At 45.0% G+C, this 16,685-nt stretch overlaps 2 protein-coding genes across 2 annotated transcripts in view; both read right to left on the minus strand.

Moving 5' to 3' along the window:
* chst7 (carbohydrate (N-acetylglucosamine 6-O) sulfotransferase 7) overlaps positions 1 to 16,685 on the minus strand; it is a 205,363-nt gene that overhangs the window by 141,991 nt on the left and 46,687 nt on the right. The gene's annotated exons all lie outside the window — the stretch shown is intronic.
* Positions 1 to 16,685, minus strand: part of slc9a7 (solute carrier family 9 member 7) — a 105,305-nt gene that overhangs the window by 65,284 nt on the left and 23,336 nt on the right. The window contains exons 9-10 of the mRNA XM_064952670.1: positions 14,303 to 14,391; positions 9,368 to 9,481 (exon numbers count right to left, since the gene is read on the minus strand). Coding sequence (XP_064808742.1) covers positions 9,368 to 9,481; positions 14,303 to 14,391 — 203 coding nt within the window. The remainder of the gene's footprint in view (positions 1 to 9,367; positions 9,482 to 14,302; positions 14,392 to 16,685) is intronic.

The raw sequence follows: 16,685 nt of genomic DNA on the forward strand, positions 1-16,685 counted from the left end.
CATCCAGACAGACTGACAGGATGTAATACATCACCATCCATCCAGACAGACTGACAGGATGTAATACATCACCATCCATCCAGACAGACTGACAGGATGTAATACATCACCATCCATCCAGACAGACTGACAGGATGTAATACATCACCATCCATCCAGACTGACTGTCAGGATGTAATACATCACCATCCATCCAGACAGACTGACAGGATGTAATACATCACCATCCATCCAGACAGACTGACAGGATGTAATACATCACCATCCATCCAGACAGACAGACAGGATGTAATACATCACCATCCATCCATCCAGCCATCCAGACAGGATGTAATACATCACCATCCATCCATCCGATCCATCCATCCATCCAGACAGGATGTAATACATACCATCCATCCATCCATCATCATCCAGACAGGATGTAATACATCACCATCCATCCATCCATCCAGACAGGATGTAATACATCACATCCATCCATCCATCCAGACAGGATGTAATACATCACCATCCATCCAGACAGGATGTAATACATCACCATCCATCCAGACAGGATGTAATACATCACCATCCATCCAGACAGACAGGATGTAATACATCATCCATCCATCCAGACAGGATGTAATACATCACCATCCATCCATCCAGACAGGATGTAATACATCACCATCCATCCAGACAGGATGTAATACATCACCATCTCATCCAGACAGGATGTAATACATCACCATCCATCCAGACAGGATGTAATACATCACCATCCATCCAGACAGACTGACAGGATGTAATACATCCACCATCCAGACAGACTGACAGGATGTAATACATCACCATCCAGACAGACTGACAGGATGTAATACATCACCATCCAGACAGACTGACAGGATGTAATACATCACCATCCAGACAGACTGACAGGATGTGAATACATCACCATCCAGACAGACTGACAGGATGTAACACATCACCATCCATCCATACAGACTGACAGGATGTAATACATCACCATCCATCCAGACAGACTGACAGGATGTAATACATCACCATCCATCCAGACAGACTGACAGGATGTAATACATCACCATCCATCCAACAGATGACAGGATGTAAAACATCACCATCCATCCAGACAGACTGACAGGATGTAATACATCACCATCCATCCAGACAGACTGACAGGATGTAATACATCACCATCCATCCAGACAGACTGACAGGATGTAATACATCACCATCCAGACAGACTGACAGGATGTAATACATCACCATCCATCCAGACAGACTGACAGGATGTAAAACATCACCATCCATCAGACAGACTGACAGGATGTAATACATCACCATCCATCCAGACGACTGACAGGATGTAATACATCACCATCCATCCACAGACTGACAGGATGTAATACATCACCATCCATCCAGACAGGATGTAATACATCACCATCCATCCAGACTGACAGGATGTAATACATCACCATCCATCCAGACAGACTGACAGGATGTAATACATCACCATCCATCCAGACAGACTGACAGGATGTAATACATCACCATCCATCCAGACTGACAGGATGTAATACATCACCATCCATCCATCCAGACTGACAGGATGTAATACATCACCATCCATCCAGACAGACTGACAGGATGTAATACATCACCATCCATCCAGACAGACTGACAGGATGTAATACATCACCATCCATCCATGACAGACTGACAGGATGTAATACATCACCATCCATCCATCCAGACTGACAGGATGTAATACATCACCATCCATCCAGACAGACTGACAGGATGTAATACATCACCATCCATCCAGACAGACTGACAGGATGTAATACATCACCATCCATCCAGACAGACTGACAGGATGTAATACATCACCATCCATCCAGACAAACTGACAGGATGTAATACATCACCATCCATCCAGACTGACAGGATGTAATACATCACCATCCATCCAGACAGACTGACAGGATGTAATACCTGCTGCCCCAAATCAATGTATTTATTATGAGCATGCCCCATTATTGGTTAGAATGGGACTTCATAAATCATGATCCTGTCTGCGATTCCAACTCTGGTCGTCTAATCTAAAGGTGAATGCATTGCCATCGCAACTAACAGCGCTGGTGATAAACATCCTTATAGGAAACTGACATATTAGGCTCCTACCCACTACTGCTATTAGCTTTAAAACAATTTATAATCAAGCAACACAATTATTTAACTGGCCTATCTGCTGCTGACTGGTCAGTAACTCTGACAGGAAGTCCTTCAAAAGGATTAGTGACACGCCCTATACATCACCTTCCATCCAGACAGACAGACAGGATGTAATACATCACCATCCATCCAGACAGACAGACTGACAGGATGTAATACATCACCTTCCATCCAGACAGACTGACAGGATGTAATACATCACCATCCATCCAGACAGACTGACAGGATGTAATACATCACCATCCATCCAGACAGACTGACAGGATGTAATACATCACCTTCCATCCAGACAGACTGACAGGATGTAATACATCACCATCCATCCAGACTGACAGGATGTAATACATCACCATCCATCCAGACTGACAGGATGTAATACATCACCATCCAGACAGACAGACAGGATGTAATACATCACCATCCATCCAGACTGACAGGATGTAATACATCACCATCCATCCATCCAGACAGGATGTAATACATCACCATCCATCCAGACAGGATGTAATACATCACCATCCATCCAGACAGGATGTAATACATCACCATCCATCCAGACAGGATGTAATACATCACCATCCATCCAGACAGGATGTAATACATCACCATCCATCCATCCAGACAGACAGGATGTAATACATCACCATCCATCCATCCAGACAGGATGTAATACATCACCATCCATCCATCCAGACAGGATGTAATACATCACCATCCATCCAGACAGGATGTAATACATCACCATCCATCCAGACAGGATGTAATACATCACCATCCATCCAGACAGGATGTAATACATCACCATCCATCCAGACAGACTGACAGGATGTAATACATCACCATCCATCCAGACAGACTGACAGGATGTAATACATCAACATCCATCCAGACAGACTGACAGGATGTAATACATCAACATCCATCCATCCAGACAGGATGTAATACATCACCATCCATCCAGACAGACAGGATGTAATACATCACCATCCATCCATCTAGACAGACTGACAGGATGTAATACATCACCATCCATCCATCCATCCATCCAGACAGGATGTAATACATCACCATCCATCCATCCAGACAGGATGTAATACATCACCATCCATCTAGACTGACAGGATGTAATACATCACCATCCATCCAGACAGGATATAATACATCACCATCCATCCAGACAGACTGACAGGATGTAATACATCACCATCCATCCAGACAGACTGACAGGATGTAATACATCACCATCCATCCAGACAGACTGACAGGATGTAATACATCACCATCCATCCAGACAGACTGACAGGATGTAATACATCACCATCCATCCAGACAGACTGACAGGATGTAAAACATCACCATCCAGACAGACAGACTGACAGGATGTAAAACATCACCATCCATCCAGACAGACTGACAGGATGTAAAACATCACCATCCATCCAGACAGACTGACAGGATGTAATACATCACCATCCATCCATCCAGACAGGATGTAATACATCACCATCCATCCAGACAGGATATAATACATCACCATCCATCCATCTAGACAGACTGACAGGATGTAATACATCACCATCCATCCATCCAGACAGACTGACAGGATGTAATACATCACCATCCATCCATCCAGACAGACTGACAGGATGTAATACATCACCATCCATCCATCCAGACAGACTGACAGGATGTAATACATCACCATCCATCCATCCAGACTGACAGGATATAATACATCACCATCCATCCATCCAGACTGACAGGATGTAATACATCACCATCCATCCAGACAGACTGACAGGATGTAATACATCACCATCCATCCAGACAGAATGACAGGATGTAATACATCACCATCCATCCAGACAGACTGACAGGATGTAATACATCACCATCCATCCATCCAGACTGACAGGATGTAATACATCACCATCCATCCAGACAGACTGACAGGATGTAATACATCACCATCCATCCAGACAGAATGACAGGATGTAATACATCACCATCCATCCAGACAGACTGACAGGATGTAATACATCACCATCCATCCAGACAGACTGACAGGATGTAATACATCACCTTCCATCCAGACAGACTGACAGGATGTAATACATCACCATCCATCCATCCAGACAGACTAACAGGATGTAATACATCACCATCCAGACAGACAGACTGACAGGATGTAATACATCACCATCCATCCATCCAGACAGACTGACAGGATGTAATACATCACCATCCATCCATCCAGACTGACAGGATATAATACATCACCATCCATCCAGACAGACTGACAGGATGTAAAACATCACCATCCATCCATCCAGACTGACAGGATGTAATACATCACCATCCATCCAGACAGACTGACAGGATGTAATACATCACCATCCATCCAGACTGACAGGATGTAATACATCACCATCCAGACAGACAGACTGACAGGATGTAATACATCACCATCCATCCAGACAGACAGACTGACAGGATGTAATACATCACCATCCATCCATCCAGACAGACTGACAGGATGTAATACATCACCATCCATCCAGACAGACTGACAGGATGTAATACATCACCTTCCATCCAGACAGACTGACAGGATATAATACATCACCATCCATCCAGACAGACAGACAGGATGTAATACATCACCATCCATCCAGACAGACTGACAGGATGTAATACATCACCATCCATCCAGACAGACTGACAGGATGTAAAACATCACCATCCATCCAGACAGGATGTAAAACATCACCATCCATCCAGACAGGATGTAATACATCACCATCCATCCAGACAGACTGACAGGATGTAATACATCACCATCCATCCAGACAGACTGGATGTAATACATCACCATCCAGACAGACTGGATGTAATACATCACCATCCATCCAGACTGACAGACAGGATGTAATACATCAACATCCATCCATCCAGACAGGATGTAATACATCACCATCCATCCAGACAGACAGGATGTAATACATCACCATCCATCCATCTAGACAGACTGACAGGATGTAATACATCACCATCCATCCATCCATCCATCCAGACAGGATGTAATACATCACCATCCATCCATCCAGACAGGATGTAATACATCACCATCCATCTAGACTGACAGGATGTAATACATCACCATCCATCCAGACAGACTGACAGGATGTAATACATCACCATCCATCCAGACAGGATATAATACATCACCATCCATCCAGACAGACTGACAGGATGTAATACATCACCATCCATCCAGACAGACTGACAGGATGTAAAACATCACCATCCAGACAGACAGACTGACAGGATGTAAAACATCACCATCCATCCAGACAGACTGACAGGATGTAAAACATCACCATCCATCCAGACAGACTGACAGGATGTAATACATCACCATCCATCCAGACAGGATATAATACATCACCATCCATCCATCTAGACAGACTGACAGGATGTAATACATCACCATCCATCCATCCAGACAGACTGACAGGATGTAATACATCACCATCCATCCATCCAGACAGACTGACAGGATGTAATACATCACCATCCATCCATCCAGACAGACTGACAGGATGTAATACATCACCATCCATCCATCCAGACTGACAGGATATAATACATCACCATCCATCCAGACAGACTGACAGGATGTAATACATCACCATCCATCCAGACAGACTGACAGGATGTAATACATCACCATCCATCCATCCAGACTGACAGGATGTAATACATCACCATCCATCCAGACAGACTGACAGGATGTAATACATCACCATCCATCCAGACAGACTGACAGGATGTAATACATCACCATCCATCCAGACAGACTGACAGGATGTAATACATCACCATCCATCCAGACAGACTGACAGGATGTAATACATCACCTTCCATCCAGACAGACTGACAGGATGTAATACATCACCATCCATCCATCCAGACAGACTGACAGGATGTAATACATCACCATCCAGACAGACAGACTGACAGGATGTAATACATCACCATCCATCCATCCAGACAGACTGACAGGATGTAATACATCACCATCCATCCATCCAGACTGACAGGATATAATACATCACCATCCATCCAGACAGACTGACAGGATGTAAAACATCACCATCCATCCATCCAGACTGACAGGATGTAATACATCACCATCCATCCAGACAGACTGACCGGATGTAATACATCACCATCCATCCAGACAGACTGACAGGATGTAATACATCACCATCCATCCAGACTGACAGGATGTAATACATCACCATCCATCCAGACTGACTGACAGGATGTAATACATCACCATCCAGACTGACTGACAGGATGTAATACATCACCATCCATCCAGACAGACAGACTGACAGGATGTAATACATCACCATCCATCCAGACAGACTGACAGGATGTAATACATCACCTTCCATCCAGACAGACTGACAGGATGTAATACATCACCTTCCATCCAGACAGACTGACAGGATATAATACATCACCATCCATCCAGACAGACTGACAGGATGTAAAACATCACCATCCATCCAGACAGGATGTAAAACATCACCATCCATCCAGACAGGATGTAATACATCACCATCCATCCAGACAGACTGACAGGATGTAATACATCACCATCCATCCAGACAGACTGGATGTAATACATCACCATCCAGACAGACTGGATGTAATACATCACCATCCATCCAGACTGACAGACAGGAACCTCTGACCTGGATGTAATACATGGCCATCCAGACATCAAACACATCAACCTCAGACTCTAGCCATTACCTGGCAGCACAAACCGATCAGCTCAAACATGAACGGCTTCAGTAGGTTTATTGAAGCAACGATGCCAATATGACCATTTACAGTTAGTTGGCTGGCATTCTAAATCACAGTGTTTCCATTCCCCTTTGTCTCTTTTAAAGAGCAGCATCCTTTGCTGTCCCAGCATGCACGGGTGTTATTTATCCTCTGAGCTGGCTGTGGTGTGGTGGTGCGTTAGAGGTAAACAAAGCTAAACACAAGAAGGGAGGATAGAAGACACGGTCAGGGGATTTAAAGGGCTTTGGAGGTCAGGATAAATCCAGATGAAGCCTAGTCAGGAGGAGGGGACAGAGCAGGACTAAACACTGGCTAGCCAGGCAGATTAGAACCACTTTGACCCAAACAGAAACAATGGAAATGTATCAACGCATTAATAAGCAAAAAATACAATAGCCAGATATTGTGGAAGTATCAGGGAAGCTTTGAGGAGCAGTTATATTGGTTGTCTGAGAAGTGTATCAATGTAAACAGTCTTGGACAACAAACAGTATAACTGATCAAAGCTTCCCTGATACTTCCACAATATCTGGCTATTGCATTATTTGCTTCAGCGCTGTCTATAAAGCAGCTCTCTGTAGCGTTACCTAGACTGACCGTGTGGAAGCAGCAGGGAGGTCACTGTTACCTAGACTGACCGTGTGGGAGCAGCAGGGAGGTCACTGTTACCTAGACTGACCGTGTGGAAGCAGCAGGGAGGTCACTGTTACCTAGACTGACCGTGTGGGAGCAGCAGAGAGGTCACTGTTACCTAGACTGACCGTGTGGGAGCAGCAGGGAGGTCACTGTTACCTAGACTGACCGTGTGGGAGCAGCAGGGAGGTCACTGTTACCTAGACTGACCGTGTGGGAGCAGCAGGGAGGTCACTGTTACCTAGACTGACTGTGTGGGAGCAGCAGGGAGGTCACTGTTACCTAGACTGACCGTGTGGAAGCAGCAGGGAGGTCACTGTTACCTAGACTGACCGTGTGGAAGCAGCAGGGAGGTCACTGTTACCTAGACTGACCGTGTGGGAGCAGCAGGGAGGTCACTGTTACCTAGACTGACCGTGTGGGAGCAGCAGAGAGGTCACTGTTACCTAGACTGACCGTGTGGGAGCAGCAGAGAGGTCACTGTTACCTAGACTGACCGTGTGGGAGCAGCAGGGAGGTCACTGTTACCTAGACTGACCGTGTGGGAGCAGCAGAGAGGTCACTGTTACCTAGACTGACCGTGTGGGAGCAGCAGGGAGGTCACTGTTACCTAGACTGACCGTGTGGGAGCAGCAGAGAGGTCACTGTTACCTAGACTGACCGTGTGGAAGCAGCAGGGAGGTCACTGTTACCTAGACTGACCGTGTGGGAGCAGCAGAGAGGTCACTGTTACCTAGACTGACCGTGTGGGAGCAGCAGAGAGGTCACTGTTACCTAGACTGACCGTGTGGGAGCAGCAGGGAGGTCACTGTTACCTAGACTGACCGTGTGGGAGCAGCAGAGAGGTCACTGTTACCTAGACTGACCGTGTGGGAGCAGCAGGGAGGTCACTGTTACCTAGACTGACCGTGTGGGAGCAGCAGGGAGGTCACTGTTACCTAGACTGACCGTGTGGGAGCAGCAGGGAGGTCACTGTTACCTAGACTGACCGTGTGGAAGCAGCAGGGAGGTCACTGTTACCTAGACTGACCGTGTGGGAGCAGCAGGGAGGTCACTGTTACCTAGACTGACCATGTGGAAGCAGCAGGGAGGTCACTGTTACCTAGACTGACCGTGTGGAAGCAGCAGGGAGGTCACTGTTACCTAGACTGACCATGTGGAAGCAGCAGGGAGGTCACTGTTACCTAGACTGACCGTGTGGGAGCAGCAGGGAGGTCACAGTTACCTAGACTGACCGTGTGGGAGCAGCAGGGAGGTCACTGTTACCTAGACTGACCGTGTGGAAACAACAGGGAGGTCACAGTTACCTAGACTGACCGTGTGGAAACAACAGGGAGGTCACTGTTACCTAGACTGACCGTGTGGAAACAACAGGGAGGTCACAGTTACCTAGACTGACCGTGTGGAAACAACAGGGAGGTCACTGTTACCTAGACTGACCGTGTGGGAGCAGCAGGGAGGTCACTGTTACCTAGACTGACCGTGTGGGAGCAGCAGAGAGGTCACTGTTACCTAGACTGACCGTGTGGAAGCAGCAGGGAGGTCACTGTTACCTAGACTGACCGTGTGGAAGCAGCAGGGAGGTGGTGCTGGAGTTATAGAGTAGTCACTGTTCAGGGTTAAAGGATACGAAGGCCCCGGCGATGAAGATGGGGCTGAATACATGGTTCTGGAAGGTGAACAGAGCCAGGCCCATGTAGGAGAAGATGAAGTTCTCTGCTAGGAAGTGAAGGACCTCAAACAGCTGAAACGCAGAGAGATTCATTCATTACATACTCACACACACATCCAAGTCAACAAAGCTGAGAAGGCTAATCTTTATGTTTAATCCCTTTTATATTCCGAGGTTTCTCCTCAACCAGGTAGCTTTGAAAGGATGCTAGTCAGTCAGTTAAAACCAGGCCTAGCAAACAGAAACGTACAACTTCCTCACACTCTTGCGAGTAGGGGAATGTGGTAAGATGGGTCACTCATAATATCAGAGAACCGGGGTTAAGCAAGAAACATTAAGTTTTCTTTCAATTATTAGTTTAGACATCTCACAGTGGGTTATGGCCAGAGGCCCTCCGAAGCCAGACAGTCCAAACGTATCAACCCTCAGAGGCCCGACACGGAGGACGTGCCAATGAAGGTACAGGGATGTCTGGTCAGTAGGACCTCAAAAGTATGAGAGGATGCCAAACAAGCCGCATCGCAAATTACATTTACATTTACATTTAAGTCATTTAGCAGACGCTCTTATCCAGAGCGACTTACAAGTTAATTTTTACCTTTATTTAACCAGGCAAGTCAGTTAAGAACACATTCTTATTTTCAATGACGGCCAAGGAGATGCCCTTGAACATTGCCTAAGATGTAGCCATGGAGTGAGCCCTGCTTATAACCCCTTGCTGTTATAGGCCAATATTATAGCATCCACAATCCAATGTGATAACTGTTGCTGAGAAAGGGGCCTCCCCTTGCAGGGAGGCGCCCGGGACACGAAAAATTGGTCACTCGTCTGCAAAGCTCTTGTCCGATCCTAAAAAACGCTCAACACGCATACGAGACACAATGGAGATGCTACGCTACCACAGAATCCAATCAGATGTTATTGGTCACATGTTTAGCAGATGTTATTGGTCACATGTACGTGTTCAGCAGATGTTATTGGTCACATACACGTGTTATTGCGGGTGTAGCAAACAGCGCAGTAATATCTAACAATAGACAAATCTAAAGTAAAGGAATGGAACGAGGAATATATAAATATTTGGACGAACAACGTCGGAGTGGCATAGACTAGGATACAGTAATATACAGTTGAAGACGGAAGTTCACAAAAACTGAGTTTAAATGTATTTGGCTGAGGTGTTTCACAATTCCTGACATTTAATCCTAGTAAAAATTCCCTGTCTTTGGTCAGTTAGGATCACCACTTTATTTTAAGAATGTGAAGTGTCAGAATAATAGAAGAGAATGATGTATTTCAGTTTGTATTTCTTTCATCACATTCCCAGTGGGTCAGAAGTTAACATACACTCAATTAGTATTTGGTAGCATTGCCTTTTAAAATGGTTAACTTGGGTCAAACATTTCGGGTAGCCTTCCACATGCTTCCCACAATAAGTTGGGTGAATTTTGCTCCTGACAGAGCTGGTGTAGCTGAGTCAGGTTTGTAGGCCTCCTTGATCGCACATGCTTTTTCAGTTCTGCCCCCACAAATTTTCTATAGGATTGAGGTCAGGGCTTTGTTATGGCCACTCCAATACCTCCAATACCTTGACTTTGTTGTCCTTAAGCCATTTTCCCACAACTTTGGAAGTATGCTTGGGGTCATTGTCCATTTGGAAGACCCATTTGCAACCAAGCTTTAACTTCCTGACTGATGTCTTGAGATGTTGCTTCAATACATCCACATCATTTTCCTGCCTCATGATGCCATCCATTCTGTGAAGTGCACCAATCCCTCCTGCAGCAAAGCACCCCCACAACATGATGCTGCCACCCCCATGCTTCACGGTTGGGATGGTGTTCTTCGACTTGCAAGCATCCCCCGTTTTCCTCCAAACATAACGATGGTCATTATGGCCAAACAGTTCTATTTTTGTTTCATCAGGCCAGAGCATATTTCTCCAAAAAAGTATGATCTTTGTCCTCACGTTCAGTTGCAAACCTTAGTCTGGCTTTTTATGGCGGTTTTGGAGCAGTGGCTTCTTCCTTGCTGAGTAGCCTTTCAGGTTATGTCAATATAGGACTCATTTTACTGTGGATATAGATACTTTTGTACCTGTTTCCTCCAGCATCTTCTCAAGGTCCTTTGCTGTTGTTCTGGGATTGATTTTTTGCACCTTTCTCACTAAAGTACGTTCATCTCTAGGAGACAGAACGCGTCTCCTTCCTGAGCTGTATGATGGCTGCGGGGTCCCATGGTGTTTATACTTGCGTACTATTGTATACTGGGACAGATGGTCCAATAAGCTGCAAAGAGCCAACTACACTGGGCCAGATGGTCCAATAAACTGTAAAGGATCCAGGAACCCAAGTGATCTGGGTGGATCCCATCCTCTTTATAAAACAAGCTGTTTCCAGAATCATTAGTGAGTCAATATTGTCAATAAATGTTAAACCCACAGAGCAGCAATAGTTTTGTTATGGAGGGATAAAAAAAACCTTGGCTGAGATCTTTGTGGGCTCGGCCTCGTCTCAGCATGGTAGGTTGGTGGTTGACGATATCCCTCTAGTGGTGTGGGGGCTGTCCTTTGGCAAAGTGGGTGGGGTTATATCCTGCCTGTTTGGCCCTGTCTGGGGGTATCATCGGATGGGGCCACAGTGTCTCCTGACCCCTCCTGTCTCAGCCTCCAGTATTTATGCTGCAGTAGTTTATGTGTTGGGGGGCTAGGGTCAGTTTGTTATATCTGGAGTACTTCTCCTGTCCTATTCGGTGTCCTGTGTGAATCTAAGTGTGCGTTCTCTAATTCTCTCTCACCATGCCCCAGGACTACCTGGCCTGATGACTCCTTGCTGTCCCCAGTCCACCTGGCCGTGCTGCTGCTCCAGTTCAAATCAAATCAAATTTTATTTGTCACATACACATGGTTAGCAGATGTTAATGCGAGTGTAGCAAAATGCTTGTGCTTCTAGTTCCCGACAATGCAGTAATAACCAACAAGTAATCTAACTAACAATTCCTAAACTACTGTCTTATACACAGTGTAAGGGGATAAAGAATATGTACATAAGGATATATGAATGAGTGATGGTACAGAGCAGCATAGGCAAGATACAGTAGATGGTATCGAGTACAGTATATACATATGAGATGAGTATGTAAACAAAGTGGCATAGTTAAAGTGGCTAGTGATACATGTATTACATAAGGATGCAGTCGATGATAGAGAGTACAGTATATACGTATGTATATGAGATGAATAATGTAGGGTAAGTAACATTATATAAGGTAGCATTGTTTAAAGTGGCTAGTGATATATTTACATAATTTACCATCAATTCCCATTATTAAAGTGGCTGGAGTTGAGTCAGTGTCAGTGTGTTGGCAGCAGCCACTCAATGTTAGTGGTGGCTGTTCAACAGTCTGATGGCCGTGAGATAGAAGCTGTTTTTCAGTCTCTCGGTCCCAGCTTTGATGCACCTGTACTGACCTCGCCTTCTGGATGATAGCGGGGTGAACAGGCAGTGGCTCGGGTGGTTGATGTCCTTGATGATCTTTATGGCCTTCCTGTAACATCGGGTGGTGTAGGTGTCCTGGAGGGCAGGTAGTTTGCCCCCGGTGATGCGTTGTGCAGACCTCACTACCCTCTGGAGAGCCTTACGGTTGAGGGCGGAGCAGTTGCCATACCAGGCGGTGATACAGCCCGCCAGGGTGCTCTCGAGTGTGCATCTGTAGAAGTTTGTGAGTGCTTTTGGTGACAAGCCGAATTTCTTCAGCCTCCTGAGGTTGAAGAGGCGCTGCTGCGCCTTCTTCACGATGCCGTCTGTGTGAGTGGACCAATTCAGTTTGTCTGTGATGTGTATGCCGAGGAACTTAAAACTTGCTACTCTCTCCACTACTGTTCCATCGATGTGGATAGGGGGGTGTTCCCTCTGCTGTTTCCTGAAGTCCACAATCATCTCCTTAGTTTTGTTGACGTTGAGTGTGAGGTTATTTTCCTGACACCACACTCCGAGGGCCCTCACCTCCTCCCTGTAGGCCGTCTCGTCGTTGTTGGTAATCAAGCCTACCACTGTTGTGTCCCAACTGTTCTGCCTGCAGCTATGGAACCCTGACCTGTTCACCGGACGTGCTACCTGTCCCAGACCTGCTGTTTTCAACTCTCTAGAGACAGCAGGAGTGGTAGAGATACTCTTCATGATCGGCTATGAAAAGCCAACTGACATTTACTCCTGAGGTGCTGATTTGTTGCACCCTTGACAACCACTGTGATTATTACTATTTGACCCTGCTGGTCATTTATGAACATTTGAACATCTTGGCCATGTTCTGTTATAATCTCCACCCGGCACAGCCAGAAGAGGACTGGCCACCCCTCATAGCCTGGTTCCTCTCTAGGTTTCTTCCTAGGTTTTGGCCTTTCTAGGGAGTTTTTCCTAGCCACCGTGCTTCAACACCTGCATTGCTTGCTGTTTGGGGTTTCAGGCTGGGTTTCTGTACAGCACTTTGCAATATCAGCGGATGTAAGAAGGGCTATATAAATAAATTAGATTTTTAAAAAGTCTGATGAAACCTTCAATGCCACAATTTAGGAGGGCAGAGGGACAGATATTATGGGGCGTTTGTTGGTGTCAAGTCGAGACCCAATCAGTTCTTTACAATCAATCTTCAACTGTTCTGAGCTGCCCTTCACAATGTCATTGAATACCACATGAACTATGATAGACTACATTTCCTGATGTTTAAAATGTTTGGGAGCAGCTTATTGATGTCCTGTGCTCCTGGATAGCACCGTTTTTGCTTCAGATTGAACCCTTTACCGCTAGCATGACAACCAGGAGAGGAGAGGGGCTGGAGAGGGTTAGTGGTAAGGTTTAGGGCTAGAGTGTTAGTGTGTAGTATGTAGGGTGTTACCTGCTTGGTGCGCTTGGTGGACTCCTCAGACAGGTTGTTGTATGTGTAGTGGGCCTGAGTGATCCCACAGAATAGCACCGCCACGACACCTGGGACAGAACACACAGAGACAGTCTAAGCATAACACAGCTAACACACCTGAGGATACAGTCTGCTTCCCACGTGGACCTCTCTGGCCAAAAGTAGTGCACTATAAATGGAACCGGGTGCCATATGGATAGTGCACTATCTAGGAAATAGGGTGCAATTGGGAACACAAATTGCTTATTCCAGTTACTTATAAGTAATAAGTATGCAGCCATTAACAAAATGACTAAAATATGTTAAATCCCCATGGATTGATAAGGAATTAAAAATATTATGGTAATTATGGTTGAGAGGGATAAGGCAAAAGGCATTGAATTGCAAATAAGTCTGGCTGCACAACCGATTGGCAAATGTATTGCAAATTGAGAAATGTTACTAAACTGAATAAAAAGCATAAACTAAAACTATGAAACAAAGATAAAATGACAATGAATGATAGTTAAAAGCTTTATAGCACCTTAAACTAAATTTTGGGCAAAAAGACAAACTCAGCGCCATCATTCATTGAATCAGATGTCTCATTCACCAGTGATATAAGCAATTACTTAAATGATTTTTTCATTGGCAAGATTAGCAAACTTAGTGTGACGGCCCTGAATTTGTCTAAACCGTCTCAGTGCTTCTCCTGCCAATGGGCCGCTTCCCCTATAATTCCCAAATAGACAGCCTCAGCATCAGCTGCGCAAAAGTGGGTTGTGCAAGAGAGGAAGTGTTCAACCTTCAGCTTAGAAGCTCAAAGTTCAAACCCAATTTGTTGTTGTATTTAAAAGTGTGGACTGTAGCCGTGTCGCAGGATCAACCAGTATTGGATCTACTTATGTCTATTGTTGCTGATCTACATTAGTCTCCACTGCTCTCCGTGGCCTTTCTCGGCTGGAGATCAGTTGGCGGATTGGAAGTTCTGACTATCATTTTTTTGGCATACGGTATTTCCTTTGTTTTGGTGTGATTTATACCGTGTTGGTTGATGTGTTCAGCTGTAGCTGAAGATGTCTGCTACTCCATTGTGTGGAACAGAAATGCATTGCATTCTGAGTGTATGAATGAGACCGGTTGTTACACATCACTTTATGGAAGGACAATTGCGTGACTATGGTCACTTGGGTTCACTGAACTCCTTTACCCGGACTCCCTTTACCCGGACTCCCTTTAGGCCTGAGGGCTTTTCTGGAGGAACCAGAGATCATTGTGTTGTGACATTATTGCATGTATTTTTTTATTTATTTTGGGACCAAGCGACTTACAGCTGTAATCGCAGCAAAAGGTGGCGCTACAAAGTATTAACTTAAAGGGGCTGAATAATTTTGCACGCCCACTTTTTCAGTTTTTGATTTGTTCAAAAAGTTTGAAATATCCAATAAATGTCGTTCCACTTCATGATTGTGTCCCACTTGTTGTCGATTCTTCACTAAAAAAATACAGTTTTATATCTTCATGTTTGAAACCTGAAATGTGGCAAAAGGTCGCAAAGTTCAAGGGGGCCGAATACTTTCGCAAGGCACTGTATTTCCAATGTGTTCAGGGTTTATGAAAAGTGGACGTCCATACTGACTTCTGCATGAGTCCTTTGTATTGGTGGAGACTTGACGAACCAGACGGGACTCATTCCCTCCCAAACCAAAAGGAGAAATCTATATTTTTTCTGGTCGGCACAACCTACCCTAAAAAAACATTAGGCATGACATGCCAGCAACAAATGCTGACACTACACATCCAAGTATAACTGATCAAATTATGGAAGACAAGCATTGTAATTTTAAATTCCGTAAAGTCAGTGTGGAAAAGGTGAAAGAATCATTGTTGTCAATTAACAATGACAAGCCACCGGAGTCTGACAATCTGGATGGAAAATGTTTGAGGATAATAGCAGACGATACTGACACTCCTATTTGCCACATCTTCAATTTAAGCCTTCTAGAGAGCGTTTGCCCTCAGGCCTGGAGGGAAGCGAAAGTCATTCCGCTACCTAAGAATAATAAAGCCCCCTTTACTGGCTCAAATAGCCAACCTAAGAGTGTGCAAAGCTGTCAAAGGCAATTTGAAGAATCTCAAATGTAAAATATATTTTGATTTTATTTAACACTTTTTTGGGGTTACTACATGATTCCATGTGTGTTATTTCATAGTTTTGATGTCTTCACTATTATTCTACAATGTTAAAAATAAAGAAAAACCCTTGAATGAGCAGGTGTGTCCAAACGTTTGACTGGTAACGTACACATAAGACATGCACTCTCTACACACGGACGTTGTATTGTAGATGTGTGATAGTGGAGCAGTAGCGTGCTAGGCTGCG

This window comes from Oncorhynchus masou, chromosome 31 (assembly GCF_036934945.1).
Source record: "Oncorhynchus masou masou isolate Uvic2021 chromosome 31, UVic_Omas_1.1, whole genome shotgun sequence".
Taxonomy (NCBI): domain Eukaryota; kingdom Metazoa; phylum Chordata; class Actinopteri; order Salmoniformes; family Salmonidae; genus Oncorhynchus; species Oncorhynchus masou.